We start from the raw sequence: 24,943 nt of genomic DNA, 5'->3' as shown, positions 1-24,943 counted from the left end.
GCTTGGCAAATCAGCATCTTTTCTTTCCTTCTCTTTCCCTTCCCTCTTTTTAAACAATACTTAATTAAATTATACTCTGTTGTCTGTTTACTTTTATCACTTTTCTTTTCTTTCTTTCTTTTTTTTTTGTATTACGTTATTCTTAATATAACCAATCCCTAGGCTCCAAAGAGAAGAGTGTTAAGTGTTTGCTTAGGTGTTTTGCTCACTGGCAAGTAGTTTGGGGTGGAGTAAAGAGGGATTATGATTTCAGGCCTAGGCTGACGAAATGGGAGGAATAATGCCTTGCCTTCCCTTGTTTACTTAAATGAAAGAGCTTTTATGAGCATACCCATTGGGGGAGCTTGTCTTTCCCCTCCCAGACAAACCCTTTATAGGTACATACAGGGCAGATCCAGCCATGGGAAATATTCAGTCATCAGGGAGGATGTCTAGTCATGGGGGAGGGGAGATGTCCAGCCATGACTTTCAATGCCCAGCCCAGTCATGGGGGATAGAATACACAATCATAGATGGAAATTTCCAGCTGTTGGTAATTGCTAGGATGTTCTGACATGGATGGAGATGTCTAGCCACGGGGATATATCTATATGTTGGCAGAATGTCTAGCCATTGGTGGGGATGTCTAGCTATGGATGGAAACATTCAGCCATAATTAGGATGTTCAGTCATGGATGGGGTGTCCAGTAATGGAAAGAAGTCCAACCATGGGTTGATGCATAGCTATGACTGGAGATTCCAGCCATGAATAAAGGTGTCTGTCAGAAGCTCAGCTAAGCTGGAAATAGTTGAGCTGACAGGTGTCAGTGTAGATTTCCTGGCTGTCACCTTGAAGCCCTTAGGGGAAGAGGAAGACAGGAGAGTGCTTGGGGCCACTTGAGCCTGATACGGCGCCCTCCCAATAAAGGAGATTTTGTAACTGCTTTGGTGATGCCATGTGAACATTACTATTATCATTATACCACCCTGTGGGGAAGTTATTTTGGAAATATTGAACCAAACCTTGTAAAGTTTGTAGGATTTTGAGGTGGAGAGGAGAATATGCTGTAGGTGAGGAGACAACGCAAGTGAAGAGACAGGGGAAATGCAAGACATGTTTTAGAAAATTTGAGTGTAACTTTTACCTGGCATAGAGAGAATGTGAGCAATGGTGAGTGGTAAGCTAGGAGGTGCCTATTGTTAGAGCGTGGAGAGCCTTCAAGGCCCTCATCTTGGTCCACTAGTTTCCATGGAAGTTATTTTTCTCACTTGAATAGTAGAGTCTATGACTTCTCCTTTGATACTTTTTCATATGAGTATTTGATTACTAGATGCATTTCTTATTCTTTTTGAGTATGGTTTTTAGTGAAATATTTTAGACATGCTAAAAGAGAGTTATATTAGATAACAATATAATGAATACCCATGGTACCTACCACCTAGCTTAAATAAAATGTTCTAAAATATATGTGAAGATTCTTAAGATATTACTTTAAGTAATAATCCTAAATATAAAAGAGATAAATGCAATAAAATGTTTCAAACCTTATAATAGCCCCAAACTGAGAATTAGCCAAGTGTTCAGTAATAAGGGTATGCTTATGATGATAGGTCCACTGGTTGATACTTTATGTAACCATTAAAATTATCTTTGTAAATAATAAGAGCTTACATCAAACTGTTATTATCTCTTTTTAAAAGAATTTTTTAAATGTTTATTAATTTTTGAGAGAGAGAGAGAGAGACAGAGTGCAAGCAGGGGGAGAGGCAGAGAAAGAGGGAGACACAGAATCTGAAGCAGGCTTCAGGCTCTGAGCTGTCAGCATAGAGCTGACTTGGGGCTCAAAACCACAAACCGTGAGATCATGATCTGAGCCGAAGTCGGACACTTAACCGCCTGAGCCACCAAGGCGCCCCTATTATTAGCTCTTTACACAAATAGATAATTACACAAATAGATAAACACAAATAAACGAATTATCTCATTTAATCCTCAAAACAGCTGTATGAGGTAGGTATTATTGTTCTCATTATTTTTTCTTCCCATCCTATAGATAAGGAAAATGAGCAAAGTGATGTTAAGTAGCTTATCCGTGATCACCCCATACTAGGATATAAACTCAAGCCATGAAGAGAGCTACTTTGGGGCCCAAATGCTTAACCAGTTCACAATATGGCTTTGACAGAATATCATAATGAGAAAAATGCTCATATATTCATGTTACCCGGAAAAGAGTACAAAATAGTATGTTTATGTTAACTATGCTTAAAATAAAACAGAAAATACCTCCCATAGGAAAACAAAGGGCCAGAAAGAAATAGTTACAAAGTGGCGTATGGATGACAGAACTGTGGCTGATATTATCTCTTCTTTCTGTTTTCCAAATTCTCATCTCCATCTGTCTATATATTTGAGAATATTGACTTTGCCCTAGAGCCTAGGTGGTTCCTTTCAACTTTCAAGTAGTTGATTCTTCATCACTAACAAAACTACCCTCTCTTCTTACTTTTATCCTTATTTCTCTGTCTCATCTCTAGCCCCTCTTTTCAGAAGCAGAACTCCTGGTCTCAGGGCTGCTTTTCTGAGCCATTGGTTAGGAAGACTGACTAGTAAACCCCTAGTTGACCAATACTTCTATCCCTGTTGTTTCTCCCAACCTTAACCCTGTTCTATGCCATTCCCCAACCTCTTCAATCCTCTTCCATGAATAGGCCATAGTGGGAGTCACTTGACACCTTTATCTGCAGTGTTTGATATGAGAATCTCTTCTTCTCCTCTGAGATTTTAGAAGCAAGTTTTCAGGATTAAGGATGTTATTTATACCATCAAGAGGTCAGAATTTGAGGTCAGCCTTGTCAATTTGGCTGTGGACAGACCCCGCTTGCTGTCCTCATATATTCATTTTCTTTTTCCCTCGTAATAGAAGCCTTGATTTGGAACTGGGCACAAAGCCTCACAGAATATAGTCTACTTGTCCAAGCTTCAATTTGTAGCTAGATGTGGTCATGTGTTTAGGTCCTGGCCAATAAGATGTTAGCATCAGAATCATTTGGCAGTTGCTGAGAACTTCCCTTAAAAGACAGTTGTTTTTTCAGTATGATACTGGCACAAATCAATGAAACAGAATAAAGGGCCCAGAAATAAACCTATGATTATATGGTCAATTAGTTTAAGACAAAGGAGGTGAGACTATGCAAAGGGAAAAAGACAATTTCCTCTACAGATAGTATTGGGAAAACCGGACAGCTACATGCAAAAGAATGAAACTGAACTACTTTACCATACACAAAAACAAAGTTAAAGTGGATTAAGGACCTAAATGTGAGACCTGAAACTATAAAAATCCTTGAAGAGAAAACAGGCAGTAATTTCTCTGACATCAGCTGTAGCAACATTTTTCTAGACATGCCTTCTGAGACAAGGGAAACAAAAGCAAAAATAAACTATTGGGACTACATCAAAACAAAAAGCTTCTGCACAGTGAAGGAAACAATTAACAAAACTAAAAGGCTACCTGAAGAATGGGAGAAGATATTTGCAAATAACATATCCAATAAATGGTTAGTATCCAAAATATATAAAGAACTTACACAACTCAACAGCTAAACACAATCTGATTAAAAATGAGCTGACATTTCTCCAAAGATGACATACAGAGGGCCAACAGATATATGAAAAGATGCTCAACATCACGGATCATCAGGGAAATGCAAATCAAAACCACAATGAGATATCACCTCATACCTATCAGAATGGCTGAAATAAAAAAGAGAAGAAATAACAAATGTTGAAGAGGATGTAGAGAAAAAGGAACCTTTTCTGTTCCTTCATTCCCATCATGTACTGTTGATGGGAATGCAAACTGGTGCAGCTGCTGTGGAAAACAGTATGGAGGTTCTTCAAAAAATTAAAAATAGAATTATCATATGATCTAGTAATTCCACTACTAGGTATTTACCTAAAGATTACAAGAACACTAATTCAAAAAGATATATGCACCCCCATGTTCATTGCAGCATTATTTACAATAGCTAAATTACGGAAGCAATCCAAGTGTTGAGTGACAAATGAATGGATAAAGAAGATGTGGTATATAAACAATGGAATATTTATTACTCATTCATAAAGAGAATGAAATATTGCCATTTGCAACAGCATAGATTGATTTAGAGAGTATAATGCTAAATGAAATAAGTCAGAGAAAGACAAATACCATCTGATTTCACTCATATGTGGAATTTAAGAAACAAAACAAACCAAGAAAAAAAAGAGACAACTCAAAAAACAGACTCTTTAAAAACTTTTTTAAAACGTTTATTTATTTTTGAGAGACAGAGAGAGACAGAGAAAAAGGGAGACACAGAATCCAAAGCAGGCTCCAGGCTCTGAGCTGTCAGCACAGAGTCCGACACAGGGCTTGAACTCAGAAACTGCGAGATCACGACCTGAGCTGAAGTCAGACGCTTAACTGACTGAGCCACCCAGGCACCCCCCGCCCCCCCAAAACAGACTCTTAAATATAGAAAACAAACTGATGGTTACCAGTGGGGAGGGAAGTGAGGGGAAGGGTGAAATAGGTGAAGGGAATTAAGAGTATACTTATGATGAACACTGAGTAATATATAGAATTACTGAATCACTATATTGTACGCCTGAAACCAATGTAACTCTGTATGTTAACTATATTGGAATTAGAAATTTAAGAAAGGCAGTTATTTTTTGCCCTTCACCTTTTTATCCCTTCTTCCATCTTGCTGACTAGGATGTGGATGTGATGGCTGGAGCCTTAACTTCCATATGGAACTATGAGGATAATGGCCACACTATAGGGACAGCTGAGTGGTGAGCAGAAAGGAGCCTTCTTGGATGAGGACAGAATCACTATACCAGCTGTAGACTACCTACCTCTGGACTTTCATGTGAGAGAAAAAATGTGGGGTTTATATTTATATTTTTTAAACCTAACACAGTCCAACTGATGCATTATCATTTGATTAAAATGTTTAGGATATTATAAGTTTAAAAGAAAAATTTATCTGGATGATTATTTTAATTTTCTAATTATTTTTTAATGTTTATTTATTTTTGAGAAAGAGAGTGTGGGTGGGGAGGGGGCAGAAAAAGAGAGGGGCAGGGGATCCAAAGCAGGCTCCGTGCTGACAGAAGAGAGCCTGATGTAGGGCTCGAACTCATGAACCGTGAGATCATGACCTGAGCCGAAGTTGGACGCTTAACTGACTGAGCCACCCAGGAGTCCCTCTAATTATTGTTTAAAAATATATGTGCACTTAAAATATGAGCTACCTACATGTTTAACACCCAGCTTGGTTGCTTCCAAGTTTTGGCATTGTGAATAAAGGTGCTATAAACATTTTTATGCTGATTTTTGTGTGGACATAAATGTTCAACTCATTTGGGTAAATACCTAGGAGAACAATTGTTGAAGTGTATGGTAAGCCTATGTTCAACTTTGGAAGAAATGTAAGACTGTATTTCAAGTGGCTATATATACCATTTTGCAGAGTTCCTGTATCTCCACATTCTTGCCAGTATTTGGTGGCATTAATGTTTTGGATTTTAGCCATTTTAATAGATGTATAATGATAACACGTATTAATTTATGATTACCTAATGGCACGATGGTGAGTACCTTTTTATATCCTTATTTAAAATATGTATATCTTCTTTGTTGAGATGTCTGTTCAAATCTTTTGCCCATTTTTTATTAAAAAATTTTTTTAATGTTTATTTTTGAGACAGAGAGAGAGGCAGAGACAGAGCATGAGCGGGGGAGGGGCAGAGAGAGAGGGAGACACAGAATCCGAAGCAGGCTCCAGGCTCTGAGCTGTCAGCACAGAACCTGATGTGGGGCTCGAACTCACTATCTGTGAGATCGTGACCTGAGCCAAAGTCAGACACTCAACTGACTGAGCCACCCAGGTGCCCCTCTTTTGCCTATTTTTAAAAGTTTTTATTTATTTTGAGAGAGAGAGAGAGCTAGAGAGTATGTGTGGGGTAGGGGCAGAGAGAGAGGGAGAAAGAGAATCCCAGGCAGGTTCCACACTGTCAGTGCACACAGCCTGATGTGGGGCTCAAACACCTGAACCATGAGATCATGACCTGAGCCCAAGTCAGATGCTTAACTGATGTACAGAGGCACCCCTCTTTTGCCCATTTTTAAACTGAGTTGTTTGGTTTTTTTACTGGTCAGTTTTAAGAGTTTTTTGTATATTTCGGATAGAAGTCCTTTATCAGATATGTTTTACAAATATTTTCTCTCAGTCTGTGGTAGAAGTTTTTAATTTTAATGCAGTTCAATTAATCCATTCCCCCCACCCCGCCCGGATTGTGCTTTTGTGCTCTAAGAAATCATCAGTAAACTCAAGATCACCTAAATATTCTCCTCTGTTATTAGCCAGAAGTTGTAGTTTTGCATTTTATATTTAAGTTTATGATCATTTTGAGTTACTTTTTGTGAAAGGTACAAGGTCTGTGTCTATATTCTTTTTTTCTGTATGTCCAGTTGTTCTGGCACTATTTGTTGCATTCCATTGATTTTTCTGTCTGTTCTTTTACTAATATGACACTGTTTTGATCCTTAAGCTTTATATTGAGTCTCGCAATACCTAACGTTGGTAGCATACTGGGAGTTTTAAATAAATGCAGTTGTATTATTTGTTTCATTTTATGCAAAGCACATATTGTAACTTCAAAAAATTAACTAAAATGGGGCGCCTGGGTCGCTGAGTCGGTTAAGTATCCAACTTCGGCTCAGGTCATGATCTCACGGTTCATGAGTTCAAGCCCTGCATTGGGCTCTGTGCTGACATCTTCGAACCTGAGGCCTGCTTCAGATTCTGTCTCTCTTTCTCTTTCTCTTTCTCTCTTTCTGCCCCTCCCCTGCTCGTGCGCTCTCTCTCTCTCTCTCAAAAGTAAATAAACATTAAAAAAATGAAAATGAAAATAAAATAAAAATTATGTATTGTAAAAGGTCCAGTTTCTTTAATACATAAACACATTTGATGCATTTATTTTAAACATAAATGGCATAATTGTTTTTAATAAATGTTTTTATTTATTTCTGAAAGAGAGAGAGAACGAGCAGGGTAGAGGCAGAGAGAGAGGGAGCCACAGGATCCGAAGCAGGCTCCAGACTCTGCACTGTCAGCACAGAATCTGACGTGGGGCTTGAACTCAGAAACTGCAATATCATGACCTGAGCTGAAGTTGGACGCTTAACCCACCGAGCTACCAGGCACCCCCATAAATGGCATAATATTTAACACTGTTCTTTCTTTTCATTCAAGCAGTCATGTCTATATATGTTTTGTATCATATTTAAGTTATTCACTATTTTATTTTTCACTATTTAAATGATGATACAAGAAACATCTTTTCTTCCTTATTTGGTAAGGACTTCCTGCCCAAAACCTGGGATTTGCATCCTCTTCTTAGTGCTTCCTTTGGCATAGGTCAGTCTTCTGTCAAGACTGAATGTTATTTCTTTTTTTTTTTAATTTATTTTTTATTTATTTATTTTTTAATATATGAAATTTACTGTCAAATTGGTTTCCATACAACACCCAGTGCTCATCCCAAAAGGTGCCCTCCTCAATACCCACCCCCCACCCTCCCCTCCCTCCCACCCCCCATCAACTCAGTTTGTTCTCAGTTTTTAACAGTCTCTTATGCTTTGGCTCTCTCCCACTCTAACCTCTTTTTTTTTTTTTTCCCTTCCCCTCCCCCATGGGTTTCTGTTACGTTTCTCAGGATCCACATAAGAGTGAAACCATATGGTATCTGTCTTTCTCTGTATGGCTTATTTCACTTAGCATCACACTCTCCAGTTCCATCCACGACTGAACGTTATTTCAACTGTCTTGTATCATTAATCTCTCTTTCTGTCTTTGAACCTTTGGTCTAAAAACAAGTTCTGACTCCTCCATCAAATAAAGCCTGTCTCCCTTAAAAAAAATGTTTATTCGTTTATTTTGAGTGAGAAAAAGAGAGATAGAGAGCAAGCAAGGGAGGGGCAGAAAGAGAGAATCCCAAGCAGGCTCCTCACTGTCAGTTTGGAGCCCAACTCCAGGCTCAATCCCACAAACTGTGAAATCATGACCTGAGCCAAAATCAAGAGTTGGACCCTTAACTAACTGAGCCACCCCAGCGCCCCATGCCCCTCTCTTTCAAGCTACTGTCTTAGGTATGTTTTAGACTATACCCTCTCCTCTTCTACCCATTTACTCCATACTTCCCTGATATCTGGATTTCACCTTAATCATTCTGCCACATCTATAAGATCCAAGAGCAACATTGAGCTTACTTACCAAACTTGTAGTCCTTAGATTCTATGGGGTCATTGTCCCCTTCCTACTTCCCCACTGTATTTCACCCTAGAAGTTCTGTCAAGCACAGACTTCTGACCAAGTCTTCTTTGTATCTTTCTCCTCCAGATCCATAAATGTGGATATTCACAAGGATCACTCCTTTGTTTCTCTTTTTATATGTTCTCTTTTAACAATCTTGTAACTTCAGTTACTACTCCTGTGCTGCTAACAAGTTGGATATTTCTAGTGCAGACTCTTCAAGTTCAAATCTTGCCCTGCAGCTTCCTGGCCAGTGTTTCCACTTCATTTCCTTTTCGCGCCTCAAACTCAATATATTCCAAATATTAAAAACAAAAACAAAAACACCTCCATTCCAAATCTGCTTTTCTGCCTGTGTCTTCAATTTCAGTTAACAGCACCTCCAGAATATCATTTTCACTCTGACCCACCCTCTCCTATGTTTCTTCATCCAGCTAGTTTCCAAATTAGTTGGTTCTGTACCTATAATGCCTTTTCCATCTATCTCTATTATTACATTTCTTCTGCCTCCATCATTTCTCCACTGAACTATGATCATAGCTTTCTCACTGATCCTGCCACCACCCTCTTAATTCTATGATAACTTTATACATAGAACCTGAAGAATCTCCCTAATTGCAGCTCTGTCACTTTCCTTAGAAACCTTTAAGATTCTCTATTGTTTACACCGTAAGGGTGTGGCTGGAGAGTGGGGAGCAGGGAAGGCTGCTGTTGTAAGTCCTAGAGTCTAAAGACCCAGAAAACCAAGAGTATTTTAATGTCCAAAGGTAGAAGAAGTTGACCATCCTAGTTCAAAAAGAGAGAAAATTTGCCCCTCCTCCTTTTTATTGGACCAATCCTTAATGGATTGGAGGTTGCCCACCCACATTGATGAGGGCAGATTTTCTTTACTCAGTCTACAGATTTAAATACTAACCCTTCCAGAAACATCCTTACAGACATACCCAGAAATAATGTTTAATGGCTATCTAGGCATCCTTTAACTGTCAAATTGACACCATACAATTAACAATCACAAGGTAGTTTGTGACATATGATTGTGACATATTCCAGACATCCCTTTCTTTTTTCATTGAGATATAATTCACATTTTATAAAATTCATCCTTTTGAACTATACAAGTCACTGGTTTTTAGTATATTCATAGTTGTGCACATGCACAATCTAATTTCAAAACATTTTCATCTACCTTAAAAGAATTTGCATACCTGGTAGCCATCATTTCCTATTTTCCCCTTCACTCCAGCCCCTGAGCAAACACTAATCCACTTTATATTTCTACATATTTGTCCATTCTGGATATTTCCTATGAACAAATCATTCAGTATGTTTCCTTTTGTATATGACTTATTCTACGTAGCGTGTTTTCAAGGTTCATCCACATTGAAGAATACATTAGTACTTCATTTCATTTAATGGCTAAATAATATTCCATTGAATTGACAGAGCACATTTTGTTTATCTATTCATCAACTGATGGAAATTTGGATTGTTTCCATGTTTTTGGCCTTTATGAATGATGCTGCAATGAGTATTCATGTGTAAGTTTTTGTGTGGATTCATGCTTTTAGTTCTCTTGGGTATATACATGGGAATGGACTTACTGGATCATATAGTAAGTATATGTTCAACTTTTTGAGGACTGCTAAACTGTTTTAGTAAAGTGGCTGCACCACTTTACATTCCCACCAGCAATGTCCCAATTTCTCCACATCCTTGCCAACACTTGTTATTGTCTATTTTTCCTTCCTTCCTTCCTTCCTTCCTTCCTTCCTTCCTTCCTTCCTCTCCTTCTCTTTCTTTTTTTATTCCTTTTTTCTTTCTTTCTTTCTTTCTTTCTTTCTTTCTTTCTTCTCTTTCTCTTTATTATATATGAAGTGATACCTCATTGTAGTTTTGATTACATTGCCTAATAACTAATTCTGTTGAAGATCTTTTCATGTGCATATTGGCCATTTGTATATGTTCTCTGTAGAAACATCTATTCATATCCTTTCTCATTTTTTTAAAATTTTATTTTTTATTTTTTAAAGTTTACATCCAAATGAGTTAGCATATAGTGAAACAGTGATTTCAGGAGTAGATTCCTTAATGCCCCTTACCCATTTAGCCCATCCCCCTCCCACAACCCCTCCAGAAACCCTCAGTTTGTTCTCCATATTTATGAGTCTCTTGTGTTTTGTCCCCCTCTCTGTATTTATATTATTTTTGTTTCCCTTCCCTTATGTTCATCTGTTTTGTCTCTTAAAGTCCTCATATGAGTGAAGTCATATGATTTTTGTCTTTCTCTGACTGACTTCACTTAGCATAATACTCTCCAGTTCCATCCACATAGTTGCAAATGGCAAGATTTCATTCTTTTTGATTGCCAAGTAATACTCCATTGTGTGTGTGTGTGTGTGTGTGTGTGTGTGTGTGTGTGTGTATATATATATATATATATATACCACTTCTTCTTTATCTATTCATCTGTCGATGGACATTTGGGCTCTTTCCATACTTTGGCTATTGTCCATAGCGCTGCTATAAACATGGGAGCGTATATATCCTTTCAACACAGCACACCTGTATCCCATGGATAAATGCCTAGTAGTGCAATTGCTGGTTCGTAGGGTAGTTCTATTATTAGTTTTTTGAGGAACCTCCATACTGTTTTCCAGAGTGGCTGCACAAGCTTGCATTGCCACCAACAATGCAAAAGAGATCCTCTTTGTCCACATCCTCGCCAACATCTGTTATTGCCTGAGTTGTTCATGTTAGTCATTCTGACAGGTGTAAGGTGGTATATCTCATTGTGGTTTTGATTTGTATTTCCCTGAGGAGGAGTGATGTTGAGCATTTTTTCATGTGTCGGTTGGCCATCTGGATGTCTTCCTTGGAGAAGTGTCTATTCATGCCTTTTGCCCATTTCTTCACTGGATTATTTGTTTTTTGGGTGTTGAGTTTGATAAGTTCTTTGTAGATTTTGGATACTAACCCTTTATCTGATATATCATTTGCAAATATCTTCTCCTATTCTGTCCGTTGCCTTTTAGTTTTGCTGATTATTTCCTTCGCTGTGTAAAAGCTTTTTATTTTGATGAGGTCCCAATAGTTCATTTTTGCTTTGGTTTCCCTTGCCTCTGGAGATGTATTGAGTAAGAAGTTGCTACGGCCACGGTCAAAGAGGTTTTTGCTTGCTTTCTCCTCGAGGATTTTGATGGCTTCCTGTCTTACATTGAGGTCTTTCATCCATTTTGAGTTTATTTTTGTGTATGGTGTAAGAAAGTGGTCCAGGTTCATTCTTCTGCATGTCGCTGTCCAGTTTTCCCAGCACCACTTGCTGAAGAGACTCTCTTTATTCCATTGGATATTCTTTCCTGTTTTGTCAAAGATTAGTTGGCCATACTTTTGTGGGTCCATTTCTGGGTTCTCTATTCTGTTCCATTGACCTGAGTGTCTGTTCTTGTGCCAGTATCATACTGTCTTGATGATTATAACTTTGTAGTATAGCTTGAAGTCTGGGATTGTGATGCCTCCTGCTTTGGTTTTCTTTTTCAAGATCGCTTTGGCTATTCAGGGTCTTTTCTGGTTCCATACAAATTTTAGGATTATTTGTTCTAGCTCTGTGAAGAATGCTGATGTTACTTTGATAGGGATCGCATTGAATATGTAGATTGCTTTGGGTAGTATCGACATTTTAACAATATTTGTTCTTCCTATCCAGGAACGTAGAATCTTTTTCCATTTCTTTGTGTCTTCTTCAATTTCTTTCATCAGCTTTCTATAGTTTTCAGTGTATAGATTTTTCACCTCTGTGGTTAGATTTATTCCTAGGTATTTTATGGTTTTTGGTGCAACTGTAAACGGGATCAATTCCTTGATTTCTCTTTCTGTTGCTTCATTGTTGGTGTATAGGAATGCAACCGATTTCTGTGCATTGATTTTATATCCTGCCACTTTGCTGAATTCATGGATCAGTTCTAGCAGTTTTTTGGTGGAATCTTTTGGATTTTCCACATAGAGTATCATGCCATCTGCAAAGAGTGAAAGTTTGACCTCCTCCTGGCTGATCTGGATGCCTTTTATTTCTTTGTGTTGTCTGATTGCAGAGGCTAAGACTTCTAATACTTTGTTGAATAACAGTGGTGAGAGTGGACATCCCTGTCTTGTTCCTGACCTTAGGGGAAAAGCTCTCAGTTTTTCCCCATTGAAGATGATATTAGCGTTGGGTCGTTCATATATGGCTTTTATCATCTCGAAGTATGCTCCTTCTATCCCTACTTTCTTGAAGGTTTTTATCAAGAAAGGATGCTGTATTTTGTCAAATGTTTTCTCTGCATCTATTGAGAGGATCATATGGTTCTTGTCCTTTCTCTTATTGATGTGATGAATCACATTAATTGTTTTGTGGATATTGAACCAGCCTTGCATCCCAGGTATAAATCCCACTTGATCATGGTGAATAATTTTTTTTAAGGTATTGTTGGATCCAGTTGACTAATATCTTGTTGAGGATTTTTGTATCCGTGTTCATCAGGGAAATTGGTCTATAGTTCTCCTTTTTAGTGGGGTCTCTGGTTTTGGAATCAAGGTAATGCTGGCTTCATAGAAAGAGTTTGGAAGTTTCCCTTCCGTTTCTATTTTTTGGAATAGTTTCAAGAGAATAGGTGTTAACTCTTTCTTAAATGTTTGATAGAGTTCTTCTGGGAAGCCATCTGGCCCTGGACTCTTGTTTTTGGGGGAGATTTTTGATTACTAATTCGATTTCCTTACTGGTTATGGGTCTGTTCAAATTTTCCATTTCTTCCTGTTTCAGTTTTGGTAGTGTATGTGTTTCTGGGAATTTGTTGATATCTTCCAGATTGCCCATTTTATTGGCATATAATTGCTCATAATATTCTCTTATTATTGTTTTTATTTCTGCTGTGTTGGTTGTGATCTTTCCTCTTTCATTCTTGGTTTTATTTTCGGGTCCTTTCCTTTTTCTTCTTGATCAAACTGGCTAGTGGTTTATCAATTTTGTTAATTCTTTCAAAGAACCAGCTTCTGGTTTCATTGATCTGTTCTACTGTTTTTTGTTTTTTGTTTTTTGTTTTTTTTTTTTTTTTGGTTTCGATAGCATTAATTTCTGCTCTAATCTTTATTATTTCCTGTCTTCTTCTGGTTTTGGGTTTTATTTGCTGTTCTTTTCCCAACTCATTAAAGCATAAGGTTAGGTTGTGTATCTGAGATCTTTCTTCCTTCTTTAGGAAGGCCTGGATTGCTATATACTTTCCTCTTATGACTGCCTTTGCTGTGTCCCAGAGGTTTTGGGTTGTGGTGCTATCATTTTCATTGACTTCCATATACTTTTTAACTTCCTCTTTAACTGCTTGTTTAGCCCATTCATTCTTTAGTAGGATGTTCTTCAGTCTCCAAGTATTTGTTACCTTTCCAAATTTTTTCTTGTGGTTGATTTTGAGTTTCATAGCATTGTGGTCTGAAAATATGCATGGTATGATGTCGATCTTTTTGTACTTACTTAGGGCTGATTTGTGTCCCAGTATATGGTCTATTCTGGAGAATGTTCCATGTGCACTGGAGAAGAATGTATACTCTGCTGCTTTAGGATGAAATGTTCTGAATATATCTGTTAAGTCCATCTGGTCCAATCTGTCATTCAAAGCCCTTGTTTCCTTGTTGATTTTTTGATTAGATGATCTGTTCTTTGCTGTGAGTGGGGTGTTGAAGTCTCCTACTATTATGGTAACTTGATGAGTTTCTTTATGTTTATGATTAATTGATTTATATATTTGGGTGTTTTCACATTTGGCACATAAATGTTTACAATTGTTAGGTCTTCTTGGTCTATAGACCCCTTGATTATGATGTAATACCCTTCTGCATCTCTTGATACAGTCTTTATTTAACGTCTAAATTGTCTGATATAAGTATGGCTACTCCAGCTTTCTTTTGTTGACCATTAGCGTGATAGATGGTTCTCTATCCCCTTATTTTCAATCTGAAAGTGTCTTTAGCTCTAAAGTGAGTCTCTTGTAAACAACATATAGATGGATCCTGTTTTCTTATCCATTCTGTTACTCTGTCTTTTGATTGGAGCATTGAGTCCATTGACGTTTAGAGTGACACTGAAAGATATGAATTTATTGCCATTATGTTGCTTGTAGAGTTGGAGTTTCTGGTGGTGTTCTCTTGTCCTTTCTAATCTTGTTGCTTTTGCTATTTATTTATTTATTTATTTATTTATTCATTCATCTTTTCTCCCCTCAGAGAATCCTCCTTAAAATTTCTTGCAGGGCTGGTTTAGCGGTCACAAACTCCTTTAATTTCTGTTTGTCTGGGGAACTTTTTACCTCTCCTTCTAGTTTTAATGATAGCCTTGCTGGATAAAGAATTCTTGGCTGCATATTTTTCTGATTCAGCACATTGAATATATCCTGCCACTCCTTTCTGGCCTGCCAAGTTTCTGTGGATAGGTCTGCTGCAAACTGATCTGTCTTCCCTTGTAGTTAAGGACTTTTTTCCTTTGCTGCTTTCATGATTCTCTCCTTGCCTGAGTATTTTGGGAATTTGACTATGATATGCCTTGTTGATGGTTGGTTTTTATTGAATCTAGTGGGAGTCCTCTGTGCTTCCTGGATTTCGATGTCTGTGTCTTTCCCCAGGTTAGGGAAGTTTTCCACTATGATTTGCTCACATAACCCTTTTACCCCCATTTCTCTGTCTTCCTCTTCTAGGATCCCTATGATTCTGATGTTGTTCCTTTTTTAATGAGTCACTGGTTTCTCAAATTCTTAAATCGTGCTCTTTTGCCTTAATCTCCCTCTTTTTTTATGCTTCGTTATGCTCTATAAGTTTGTCCTCTATATGGCTGATTCTCTGTTCTGCCTCGTCCATCCTTGCTGCCGCTGCATCCATCCATGATTGCAGCTCAGTTATAGCATTTTTAATTTCATTCTGGCTATTTTTTACTTGTTTTATCTCTGCAGAAAGGGATTCTAATCTATTTTTGACTCCAGCTAGTATTGTTATTATCATGATTCTGAATTCTGGTTCAGACATCCTGCTTGTATCTGTGTTGGTTAAATCCCTGGCTGTCATTTCTTCATGCTCTTTCTTTTGGGGTGACTTCTTTTGTTTCGTCATTTTGAAGGGAGAAAAGGAATTAATGAGGTAGAAAAATTGAAATTAAAAAAATTAAAATTAAAAAAATATTAAAATTAAAACTTAAAACACACACACACACACAAATAGAATAGACGATTCTAGATCCTAGGCATGTTTTGGTCTGGATGTTGAAAGTGGTTTGACAGATTAGAGAAAAAAAGGGGGGGAGAAAAAAAAAGGAAATCGTTTGAGAATTTGAAAAAATGAGTACATTGAAGTAGACTAAAATGAGATGATGGGGGTAAAATAGAATTTGAAAAAATATACACAAAAGGAAAGAATATAGTAGAAAAAAATTTAAAGAAAAATATTTTTAATAAAAATTAAAAGTAAATATGAATTTTTTCATTTTCTGTATTTAAGAAAAAAGAAAAGAAATGAAAAAGAGAAAAAAGAGAAAAAAGAAAAAGAGAAAAAGAGAAAAAGAGAAAAGAAAAAAAAGAAATCATTTGAAAATTTGAAAAAGTGAATACACTGTAGTAGAATAAAATAAAATGATGGGAGTAAGATAGAATTTGAACGAATTTACATAAAAGCAAAAAACATAGTATACAAAATTAAATAAATATATTTTTAAAAGAAATTGAATGTAAAAATGAAGTTTTTCTCTTTCTGCATTCAAGAAAATGAAAAGAAATGAGAAAGAGAAAAAAGAGAAAGAAAAAAAGGAAATTGTTTGAAAATTTGAAAAGGTGAGTACACTGAAGTAGACCAATATAAAATGATGGAAGTAAAGTAGAATTTGAAAAAAATTACACAAAAGTAAAAAATATAGTAATAAAAATTGAAGACAGACATTTTTAATAAAAATTGAAAATAAAAATGAATTTTTTCTCTTTCTGTATTCAAGAAAAAGAGAAGAATTGTAAAAGAAGAAAATGAAAAAGAAAAAAAAGATTAAAAAAGAAAAAAAATTGAATAGATGAACCTGCTAACAGATTGAAGTAGGACTGAAATTGCCTCATTTTCCCCTACAGGTCAGTCTATGTAGCTCTTTATAGTCCATAAATTAAGCCGGGCGGTGAGGCTTGTGTTCTTGAAGAGCAATGTTGGCCCAGTTGGGTGGGGCTCAGTGTAACAGCTCTGCTCTCCACTAGATGGTGCTGCTAGCCTACTGGGGTGGATTGTTGCGGTGCTCGTAGGTGCGTATGCACATTTGCGGGAGCAGTGAAAATGGTGCCACCCAGCTACCCAGTCTGTTCTCCTGGATCAGCAATTGCACACCGGTCCTCTGTCTTTAGCTCTCGTCCACTCCCGCTTTTTCACTCTCTGTGACCAGGCCTGAGGCAGTACTGCTCTCCCAAGTTTTGTGTCAGATGTGGCTGTTTTCCCCGGCCCCTTACTTCCGAAGGACTGTGGCTTTGACCCGTTCCGCCCCTCTGTGGGAGGGTCTCACCGAGCAATGGCTGAATGAGCAATGGCCAAATGTTGGCTGCACCCAGGAACGCCTGCTGGGCCATGCTGTTGCCGGTGCTCTGAGACTGTGGCCAGGTGCCAGCCTGCCCCCAAAAAAGTTCGTGAGACAGTGTAGCAGCAGCATTTCAGGGATTATGGAAAATCACAACACAATCTGGTACCAGGCTTCACCCTCAACGACCTTGTCCCAGCACCAGCAAATGTGGCTGCCTTCCAGGGTCTGCTGGGACCAGGTGGCTTCAATAGTCTCTACCAAATGCCCCCCAGCAGTGGAACTGCTTTTCCCTGTGTGGCCTGAGAACCTCCCAGACCCCACTCTGTTCCTGGGGATTCGCCCTTCCCACCAGAGCATCGTCAGGTATCAAGCTGCAGAGTTGCAGCCTTTGCGCTCCCCTTGTTTACAGTCTTAATGGAATTTAAACCCTCTCCTTTCTCCTTTCTCCCTTTTTAGTTTAGTCCTGTGGCTGTTTCCAGTTTTCCACTTTCTCTCCAGCTACTTTTGGGGAGGGGTGCTTTTCCCATATGCTCCCCCCCTCCCCAGTCTCCATCCTCCCTCTGCCTGCAAAAGGGGTTCCCTACCTTTAGTGGCTTCTTGCTCCCCAAGTTCAGCTCTCTGTGCCACGTACCCGCTGAATTCTGTGGTTCAGGTTGTGCAGATTGTTGTGTTAATCCTCCAATCAGTTTTCTAGGTGTGTAGGATGGTTTAGTGTTGGTCTGGCTGTATTTCATGGACGCAAGACACACAAAAAGCTTCCACGCTGTTCCGCCATCTTGGCTCCTCCAAATCCTTTCCCATTTTTAATTGATTATCTTTTTACTGTTCTGGTATAAGTATTGCTTATATATTCTGGATACTAGTCTCTTATCAGATAGAAGATTTGCAAATAGTTTCTTCCATTCTGGGGATTGTCTTTTCACTTTCTAAATAGGGTCTCTTCTAGTACAAAATTTGTATATTTTGATGATGTCTAATTGATGTATTTTTTCTTTTGTTGCTTAAAAGTTTTGGCATTATATGTCCAAAACTATTGCCATTAGGCAAGGTCATGAAGAGTTACTCTTATATTTTCTTGTAAGAGTTTTATGATTTTAGTTCTTACATTTAGGTCTCTGACCCATTTTGAGTTATCTTTTGATTCTTTTTTTTTTAGCAGCATTAAAAATATTTTACTCTTTTAACCACATCCACCTAGTTCCCTAGCGAATCCAATGTTAACCTGTTAAAATCTTTTAGTAAACATCATTATCTTGTGGAACTTTGAGGTTTTTGTCACCTCAGAATTACTGAGCTTCTTGTCCCAAGCTCACTTAATTTTTTTTTGAGGGGGAGGGGCAGAGAGAGACTCTCAAGGAGGCTCCATGATAAATGCTGAGCCTGATGCAGGGCTCTATCCCACGGCCCTGCGATCATGACCTGACCTGAAATCAAGAGTCAGATGCTCAACTGACTGAGCCACCCAGGCACCGCCCCCCTGCCCCCAGCTCACTTAAAAGTAAGATGGACTGGGGTAGGGTGAATTTAAAGATTAGCTTACTAATTCTACATTTGGGTTCATCCAAAGAAAATAATTTTAAAATGTTTTAAATAATTTAATTTAATTTATTTTAAATAATAAAAAATGTGCCAAGATTTGTCTGTAAGTATCTTCTTTTTTTAATGTTAATTAATTTATTTTTTGGGGGGGAGAGGCAGAGAAGGGAGAGACAGAGTCTCAAGCAGGGTCCACACTGTGAACGCAGAGCCTGACACGGGGCTCCATTGCATGGAACTGCAAGATCCTGACCTGAGCGGAGCTCAAGAGTCTGATGCTTAACGGACTGAGTCACCCAGGCACCCCTCTATAAGTATCTTCTATGCAGCATTGTTCACAATAGCAAAAACTTGGAAACAAATTGGATGTCTGATAATTAGAAATTGGTTAAATACATATGGAACATCCACGGAAGGGAATATCATGTAGCCACTATACATCATGTTTTCAAAGATTATGTAATGATATGGGAAAAAATGTGTGTTATTAAGTGAAAAAAGAAAATTATACAGCATAATTAAATTTTTGGTAAATAATATACACATAAAAATGTGAAAGAATATATACTAAAATTTTAAGGTAGTTATAGACTACAAGTTACTGCATGTTTCTCCATTTTCCAGCTTTTCTACATTAAATACTGGAAGTTAACCTCTCTTTTTTAATTACCACTTTTGTAATAAGAAAAGGGACATATTAATACAGGTCAGTCTGTAATATAGTGAATCCAAAATGGGCCACATTTTACTTGTCTCCTGCCAGTTCACTAGTTAGAGATCTCTGCTGGGATCCTTGCCAGAGAAAGTCTTCTACTTTGGTACTTGGCTTCACCATGCTCCCATGAATAAAATTGTTTCTGGCAAGGTCTGGAGTGTGTGGATAAGGTGTGGAGGTCCTGGAAGTTTGGGATGGGATGGCTAATCAAAATAACCTGCTACCTCAGAACCAGGGTTGAAGTGCAAATTTTAGGGCACAGAGCTCTTCTCCAGTTCATACACCTACCTTCCCCATCACCTGTGTCCATTTTTTAGTTCAGGAGTCTTTACACTTATAAAGTTTCCTTTTATAAATTTTGAGGGTGGAAAACCTGGACCAAAGCCTGGTTGTAAAGAAAAACCTTCTATTGCCACCACCAGCCACTCTCAAGGCAGAACTAAAAAGAAATAATCCAGTATTTCCTCTTTGTCACCAGGGTAGTAGCAGACTCCCATCGCTATAAAAGGCTATGTAGGTTTTGACTAGCTCTTCATGTAGACCCAGCTGACTGCAACCAATCAGGAAAGATGCTGTAAGAAATGTTTATTCTTTCCACTACTATCAACTTGCCATCAGCACGCCCTCAGTAACTGTGTTCCAAATTGGAAGAAGTATGAAATATTCAATACAAATGACATGGCACACGGTCTTACCTCTGTAAACTTGGTTTGAGTGTAAACTTTGGTTGAGTACTAGGATAAAAGTTTAAGTTTTACTTCATTTGTCTCTATTCTACTTCTACTTTCCAGGCTTAGCTCAATACCTCCTCCTCCAAGGCATCTTCATCAGGATCCATCCTTTGTTCCTTGGGGCTTTTGTGGCATTTAGGTGAAGCCCCGTGGCAGCGTCACCATGCCCTGCCCAATGTTTACAGACATTATGTCACATGGAGTTACAGGCGGCAGTAGCCTTGGGATCAACAGCTTTGGGATGATAGCAAGATACTTAGCATCTCTGAACTTTGATTTCATCATCTACTGAATGGACTAATAATCTTGACTTTATACAGTTAATCAGAAAAGAAGAGGTGAAGAAATGGTAGTAGTCATAATTATTTGAAGGCAGACATTGCATTGTATTCACTTTCTTCCTAACTGTGCCCAGTTCAGTGCTTTGCACTTAGGAAGAGGTTACTAAATATTTGATATTGTTGAACAAAAGTTGAAACGGCTTATGTACTTTATTGTGTCATACACAATCATTTCCTCAAGCCACATTCAGGTTTTTCACACTTGCTTCCAGTTTTCACACTTGCAGAGCAATTTAATCTCTCTTTCCCCCTCCCTCCTTCTCCCCTCTCTTTTCTTTCCTTCCTTCCTTCTTTTCTTACATCCTTCCTTCCTTCCTTCCTTCCTTCCTTCCTTCCTCTAGACTTCAAGTTATAGGCTTATTTTATTTTTTTTAAGTTTATTTATTTATTTTGAGGGGGGGAGAGGCAGAGAGAGGGAGAGCAAGAGAATCCCAAAAAGCTCCACACTGCCAGTGTGGAGCCAACTCGGGGTTCCAAACCACAAACCGTGAGATCATGACCTGAGCCAAAACCAAGAGTCTGCCACTTAACCGACTGAACTACCCAGGCACCCCTCAAGTTGTAAGCTTTTTAAAAATTGAACTACAGGGGTGCCTGGGTGGCTCAGTCGGTTGAGCGCCGACTTCGGCTCAGGTCACGATCTCGCGGTCCGTGAGTTTGAGCCCCGCATGGGGCCCCTGTGCTGACAGCTCAGAGCCTGGAGCCTGTTTCAATTCTGTGTCTCCCTCTCTCTGACCCTCCCCCATTCATGCTCTGTCTCTCTCTGTCTCAAAAATAAATAAAAACATTAAAAAAAATTTTTAAAAATTGAACTACAATTGACATAGAATATCCTGTTAGTTTCAAGTATACCTAATAGTGATTCTATATTTTTATACATTATGAAATGATCCCCATGTTAAGTATAGTTACCATCTGTCACCACACAGAGTGGTTACAAAATTACTGACTATATTTCCTATGCTCTATGTTACATTCCCATCACTTACTTATTTTATAATTGAAAGTTTCTACCTCTTAATCTCCTTCACGTATTTTGGTTGCCCCCCAAACCTCACTCTAGTAACCAACAGTTTCCTGTATCTATGAGTCTGTTACTGTTTTGTTTGTTTGTTCATTTGTTTTGTTTTTTAGATTCTGCATGTAAGTAAAATCACATGGTATTTGTCTTTCTCTGATTGGCTTCTTTCACTTAGCATAATACACTCGAGGTCTATCCACGTTGCAAATGGCAAGATTTCATTCATTTTTATAGTTGAGTAATAGGGCTCGTCTTTCTTAAACACAGAAATTCTCTGGATGACGCCAAGGATATGAGAATGGCACTTTAATATATTTGTTAATAAAGCATCATAAATCTTACTTCTTTTTCAGAGATAAAATACTTTTCTAAGATTCTGTGCTTCTTCCCAGAGCTCTGCACGTTTGAATTAGTTGAATTATAGTATAGTGAATTAGAGTCAGGTTTGCTGGTTTAAATTATGGCTTTCCCACTAGTTCACTGTGTCAAATTACTTAACCTTTCTGTGTCTTAGTTTTCGCACCTTAAAAGAGCGTTCATACTAGTAGTATTTATCTTAGAGACTTGAGATGATTGAATGAAAAATAGTACCTGGCACATGGTAGTTGCCATATAAGTATTAGGTATTGTTTTTATTCTTAGAAATAATGTCTCCAAAGTCTCTTTCCTGCTGCATTGAATGTGCTATGAGGCCAAAGATTTCATCGACTTTGTCTGCTGTTAATTGAGTTCCCTGAAAATACCTCCAAATGGGCTTATAGTCTAGCTCTCCCTCTTTTTTTGTCTTAATAATGTTTTTATTTGCACATGCAATTTTTTGAGAAAGAGTTAATATGGCTGACCACCCTTTCTTGAGCTTTTTGGGTTTTATTTTAAAGGTTAAATGAGTTTGGGGGAGGAGATGGTGAGGAAAATATTCCTCCTTCCTTCCTTCTTTCCTTCCTTTTCTTTCTTTCTTTCTTTCTTTCTTTCTTTCTTTCTTTCTCCTTCCATCCTTCCCTCCTTCCTCTCTCCTCCTCCTTCCCTGCTTCCTCTTTCTCTCTCTTTTCTTTTTTACCTTTCTTTCTTTCTTTCTTTCTTTCTTTCTTTCTTTCTCCTTCCATCCTTCCCTCCTTCCTCTCTCCTCCTCCTTCCCTGCTTCCTCTTTCTCTCTCTTTTCTTTTTTACTTTTCTTTCTTTCTTTCTTTCTTTCTTTCTTTCTTTCTTTCTTTCTTTCTTTTTCTGTTTCCCTCCTTCTCTCATCTCCTCTCCTTCTCTCCTTTTCCAATTCTCTCTCTTTCTTTTTTGATTCTCCAATCTTAGTGATCCAAGGGAAAGGCTAAAAACACTTAGTGCCTTCCAAGAATTCATTTGCAGCAGTCTTTGGTTTAACCTGGGAAAATCCCTAGCTGTCCGGCAGGAAAGTTGTAACTCTTGCCTTTAGGAGGCGCTGTTTGTCAGAGTTATCCTAAACCTGGAAAAGGGAGGGGGAGAGGCCGTCAAGGGAGCTATGACGTGAGCAGGAAGTTAATTATCAAGTTACCCGAACCGGGACATCCAGTTTTCACTTGCATAGGCAGAAAGTCTTGAGTTCTCTTCCCGCGCAAATGGGAGCTTCCCTGGAACGTGGATTACACAGAGAATTTTAATTTCTTAAAAACTTGTTTTCAGGCAATTTCCCCCGGAACCATTTACCTCCAGAGGACAAGCGGAATTTGATCTGAAGGTATGTGATTAGCACCTTTCCCCTGCTGAGGTCTTACACGCTAGCCTTGTTCCTTCCTTCAGTTTTAGAAACTTGCAAAAGCTCTCGTTGTCAGCAATGGCACTGTTTCTGCCGGGATTTATTAGCCATGCCAGGGAAAATGAAGGTTTAAAAAGTCCCAGGAAAGCTCCAACACAGACTTTTACTGGCAGAAATATGCTAGTCCACAAATGGAGACAAAGCCTGTTAGACTCACTAAAGTTATAGATTGGAATCTTCGGGAAACTGCAAGGCAAACGTATGCTACCTTGGAATAGGAAGACATCTCCAAAAAGCCATTCATTTGGTTTCTGGTATCACAGGCTGCTTCCAGAAGGAAAGACCCCATGGATGATCACATTAAAAATAACATTTTCTATTTTCTTGCTCTCTCTTTCTAAAAATAAGCTCTATGCCCAATGTGGGGTTTGTTCTCACAGCCCTTAGATGAAGAGTTGCATGCTCTTCTGACTGAGCCAGACAGGCACCTCTCTGTTTTCTTTTTCTAACAACAAAAGTAATGTGTGTTTGTTGCAGAAAATCTGAGAAACTCAGAGAGGAGCCTGGAAGAAAAGTTATTTGTAATTATACCACCTAGGTATAACCATTTTTTGTTATCGATATTGTGTTTTGTTATGTTCTTCCTTTAGAAAGTGGTTTCTTGTTTCTAAATAGCTCAGTTTCGAAAAGAGAGTATATACCTTGAGGTCTTATAGTACGAATTATATTACACTGAAAAATTTTATCACTTCATTGCTCCTTTGATTCGAATGGAATTTGGTATAGAAAATACCATATGAACTTTATGAACTAATCCGGTAGAAATATTGATTTAGATTATTTGTGACTTCCTTCACTGATCTGAGCAACTCTTGTTTAAAACCACCCTTTGGAGTCTAGGATTATGGCTTCTCTTTTTTGTGAGATACAAACCTGTCCCATTATGGTTAGCAGTGTTACCTCATCCTTAAATTGGTAGACACTTATGAAATATAAAACCCGAGACTGCTTTATTTCTAAAATGAAAGGCATAAATCTGAGCACTATTTCTGCCATTTGGTGGAAGTGAATTAAGAGCTCTAACAGGGAGAAATTGTGCTTTGTCATTCTCCCTTTTGACTAGCGCCCACCAGGGGCATTTTGATTTGGGAGAAAGAAAAGTAGGTTGAGTTCCAAAAAGAGCTCCTTCCAGACCTCCAGAAGGGTTAACATAGAAGTGCTGTGGTTGAAGGTTGGTTTTTTTTGTTTTTTGTTTTTTGGGTTTTTTTTTTTTGCCTATTGGTTTTTGAAATAATTTCACAGGAATTTTTATTTTTCAGCACTTCCAGGAAATTCTAATGCCTGACATGGAGGAGGCTGGGGAAGTGGGGTTCTGTGGATCCTTTTTCTCTTATGTGCTGCCCCACCTCTCTGTCTCTTTCAGGCTGGCCATGACATCTCAAGGTCAAAGTTTGAGGTTCCGTTCAGATGATAATTGTCAAGTGAACTTCCGTGAGAAGCTTCTGATTATTGATTCAAACCTGGAGGCCCAAGATGTGGAGGGCTTGAAGTTTCTCTGCCGAGACTGGATCTCCCACAAGAAGCTGGAGAAGTCCAGCTCAGCCTCGGATATTTTTGGTCATCTGTTGGCAGGGGAGCTGCTGAGTGAGGAAGACCCCTTCTTCCTAGCAGAACTCCTCTATATACTCAAACAGAATTCGCTGCTGCGGTACCTCCGCCAAAGCAGAGAGCAAGTGGAGAGTTTGCTGCCCACCCGAAGGAGGGTCTCTCTGTTCAGGTGAGGAGGGGTCTGTGATCAAGACAGGGGGGTTTTTCCATCTAGCTAGTGTTCATTCGGGCCACTGGGCTTTGAAAGGAGGTTGGGATTAAGATCTTTTTCTTATCTACCTCCTTGGATGCTTCCAAACCAGGAGATCTCTCAGCTTCCAGCACTAATGAGATGAAAAGTTGGGAGGTCAGCAAAGCTCTGG

At 38.4% G+C, this 24,943-nt stretch overlaps 2 protein-coding genes across 2 annotated transcripts in view; both read left to right on the top strand.

Annotated features, from left to right (window-relative positions):
- CFLAR (CASP8 and FADD like apoptosis regulator) overlaps positions 1-4,854 on the top strand; it is a 92,407-nt gene extending 87,553 nt beyond the window's left edge. Inside the window, exon 11 of the transcript XR_009607246.3 lies at positions 4,743-4,854. The gene's annotated coding sequence lies outside the window, so the exon portion shown is untranslated. The remainder of the gene's footprint in view (positions 1-4,742) is intronic.
- Positions 4,855-22,900: 18,046 nt separating this feature from the next.
- Positions 22,901-24,943, top strand: part of CASP10 (caspase 10) — a 32,284-nt gene continuing 30,241 nt past the window's right edge. The window contains exons 1-2 of the mRNA XM_060622937.3: positions 22,901-22,955; positions 24,397-24,750. Of these exons, the coding sequence (XP_060478920.1) occupies positions 24,404-24,750 (347 nt within the window). The 5' untranslated portion in view covers positions 22,901-22,955; positions 24,397-24,403. The remainder of the gene's footprint in view (positions 22,956-24,396; positions 24,751-24,943) is intronic.

Source organism: Panthera onca, chromosome C1 (genome assembly GCF_046562875.1).
Source record: "Panthera onca isolate mPanOnc1 chromosome C1, mPanOnc1 haplotype 2, whole genome shotgun sequence".
NCBI classification, from domain to species: domain Eukaryota; kingdom Metazoa; phylum Chordata; class Mammalia; order Carnivora; family Felidae; genus Panthera; species Panthera onca.
This window is presented reverse-complemented; position numbering and strand designations above follow the sequence as displayed.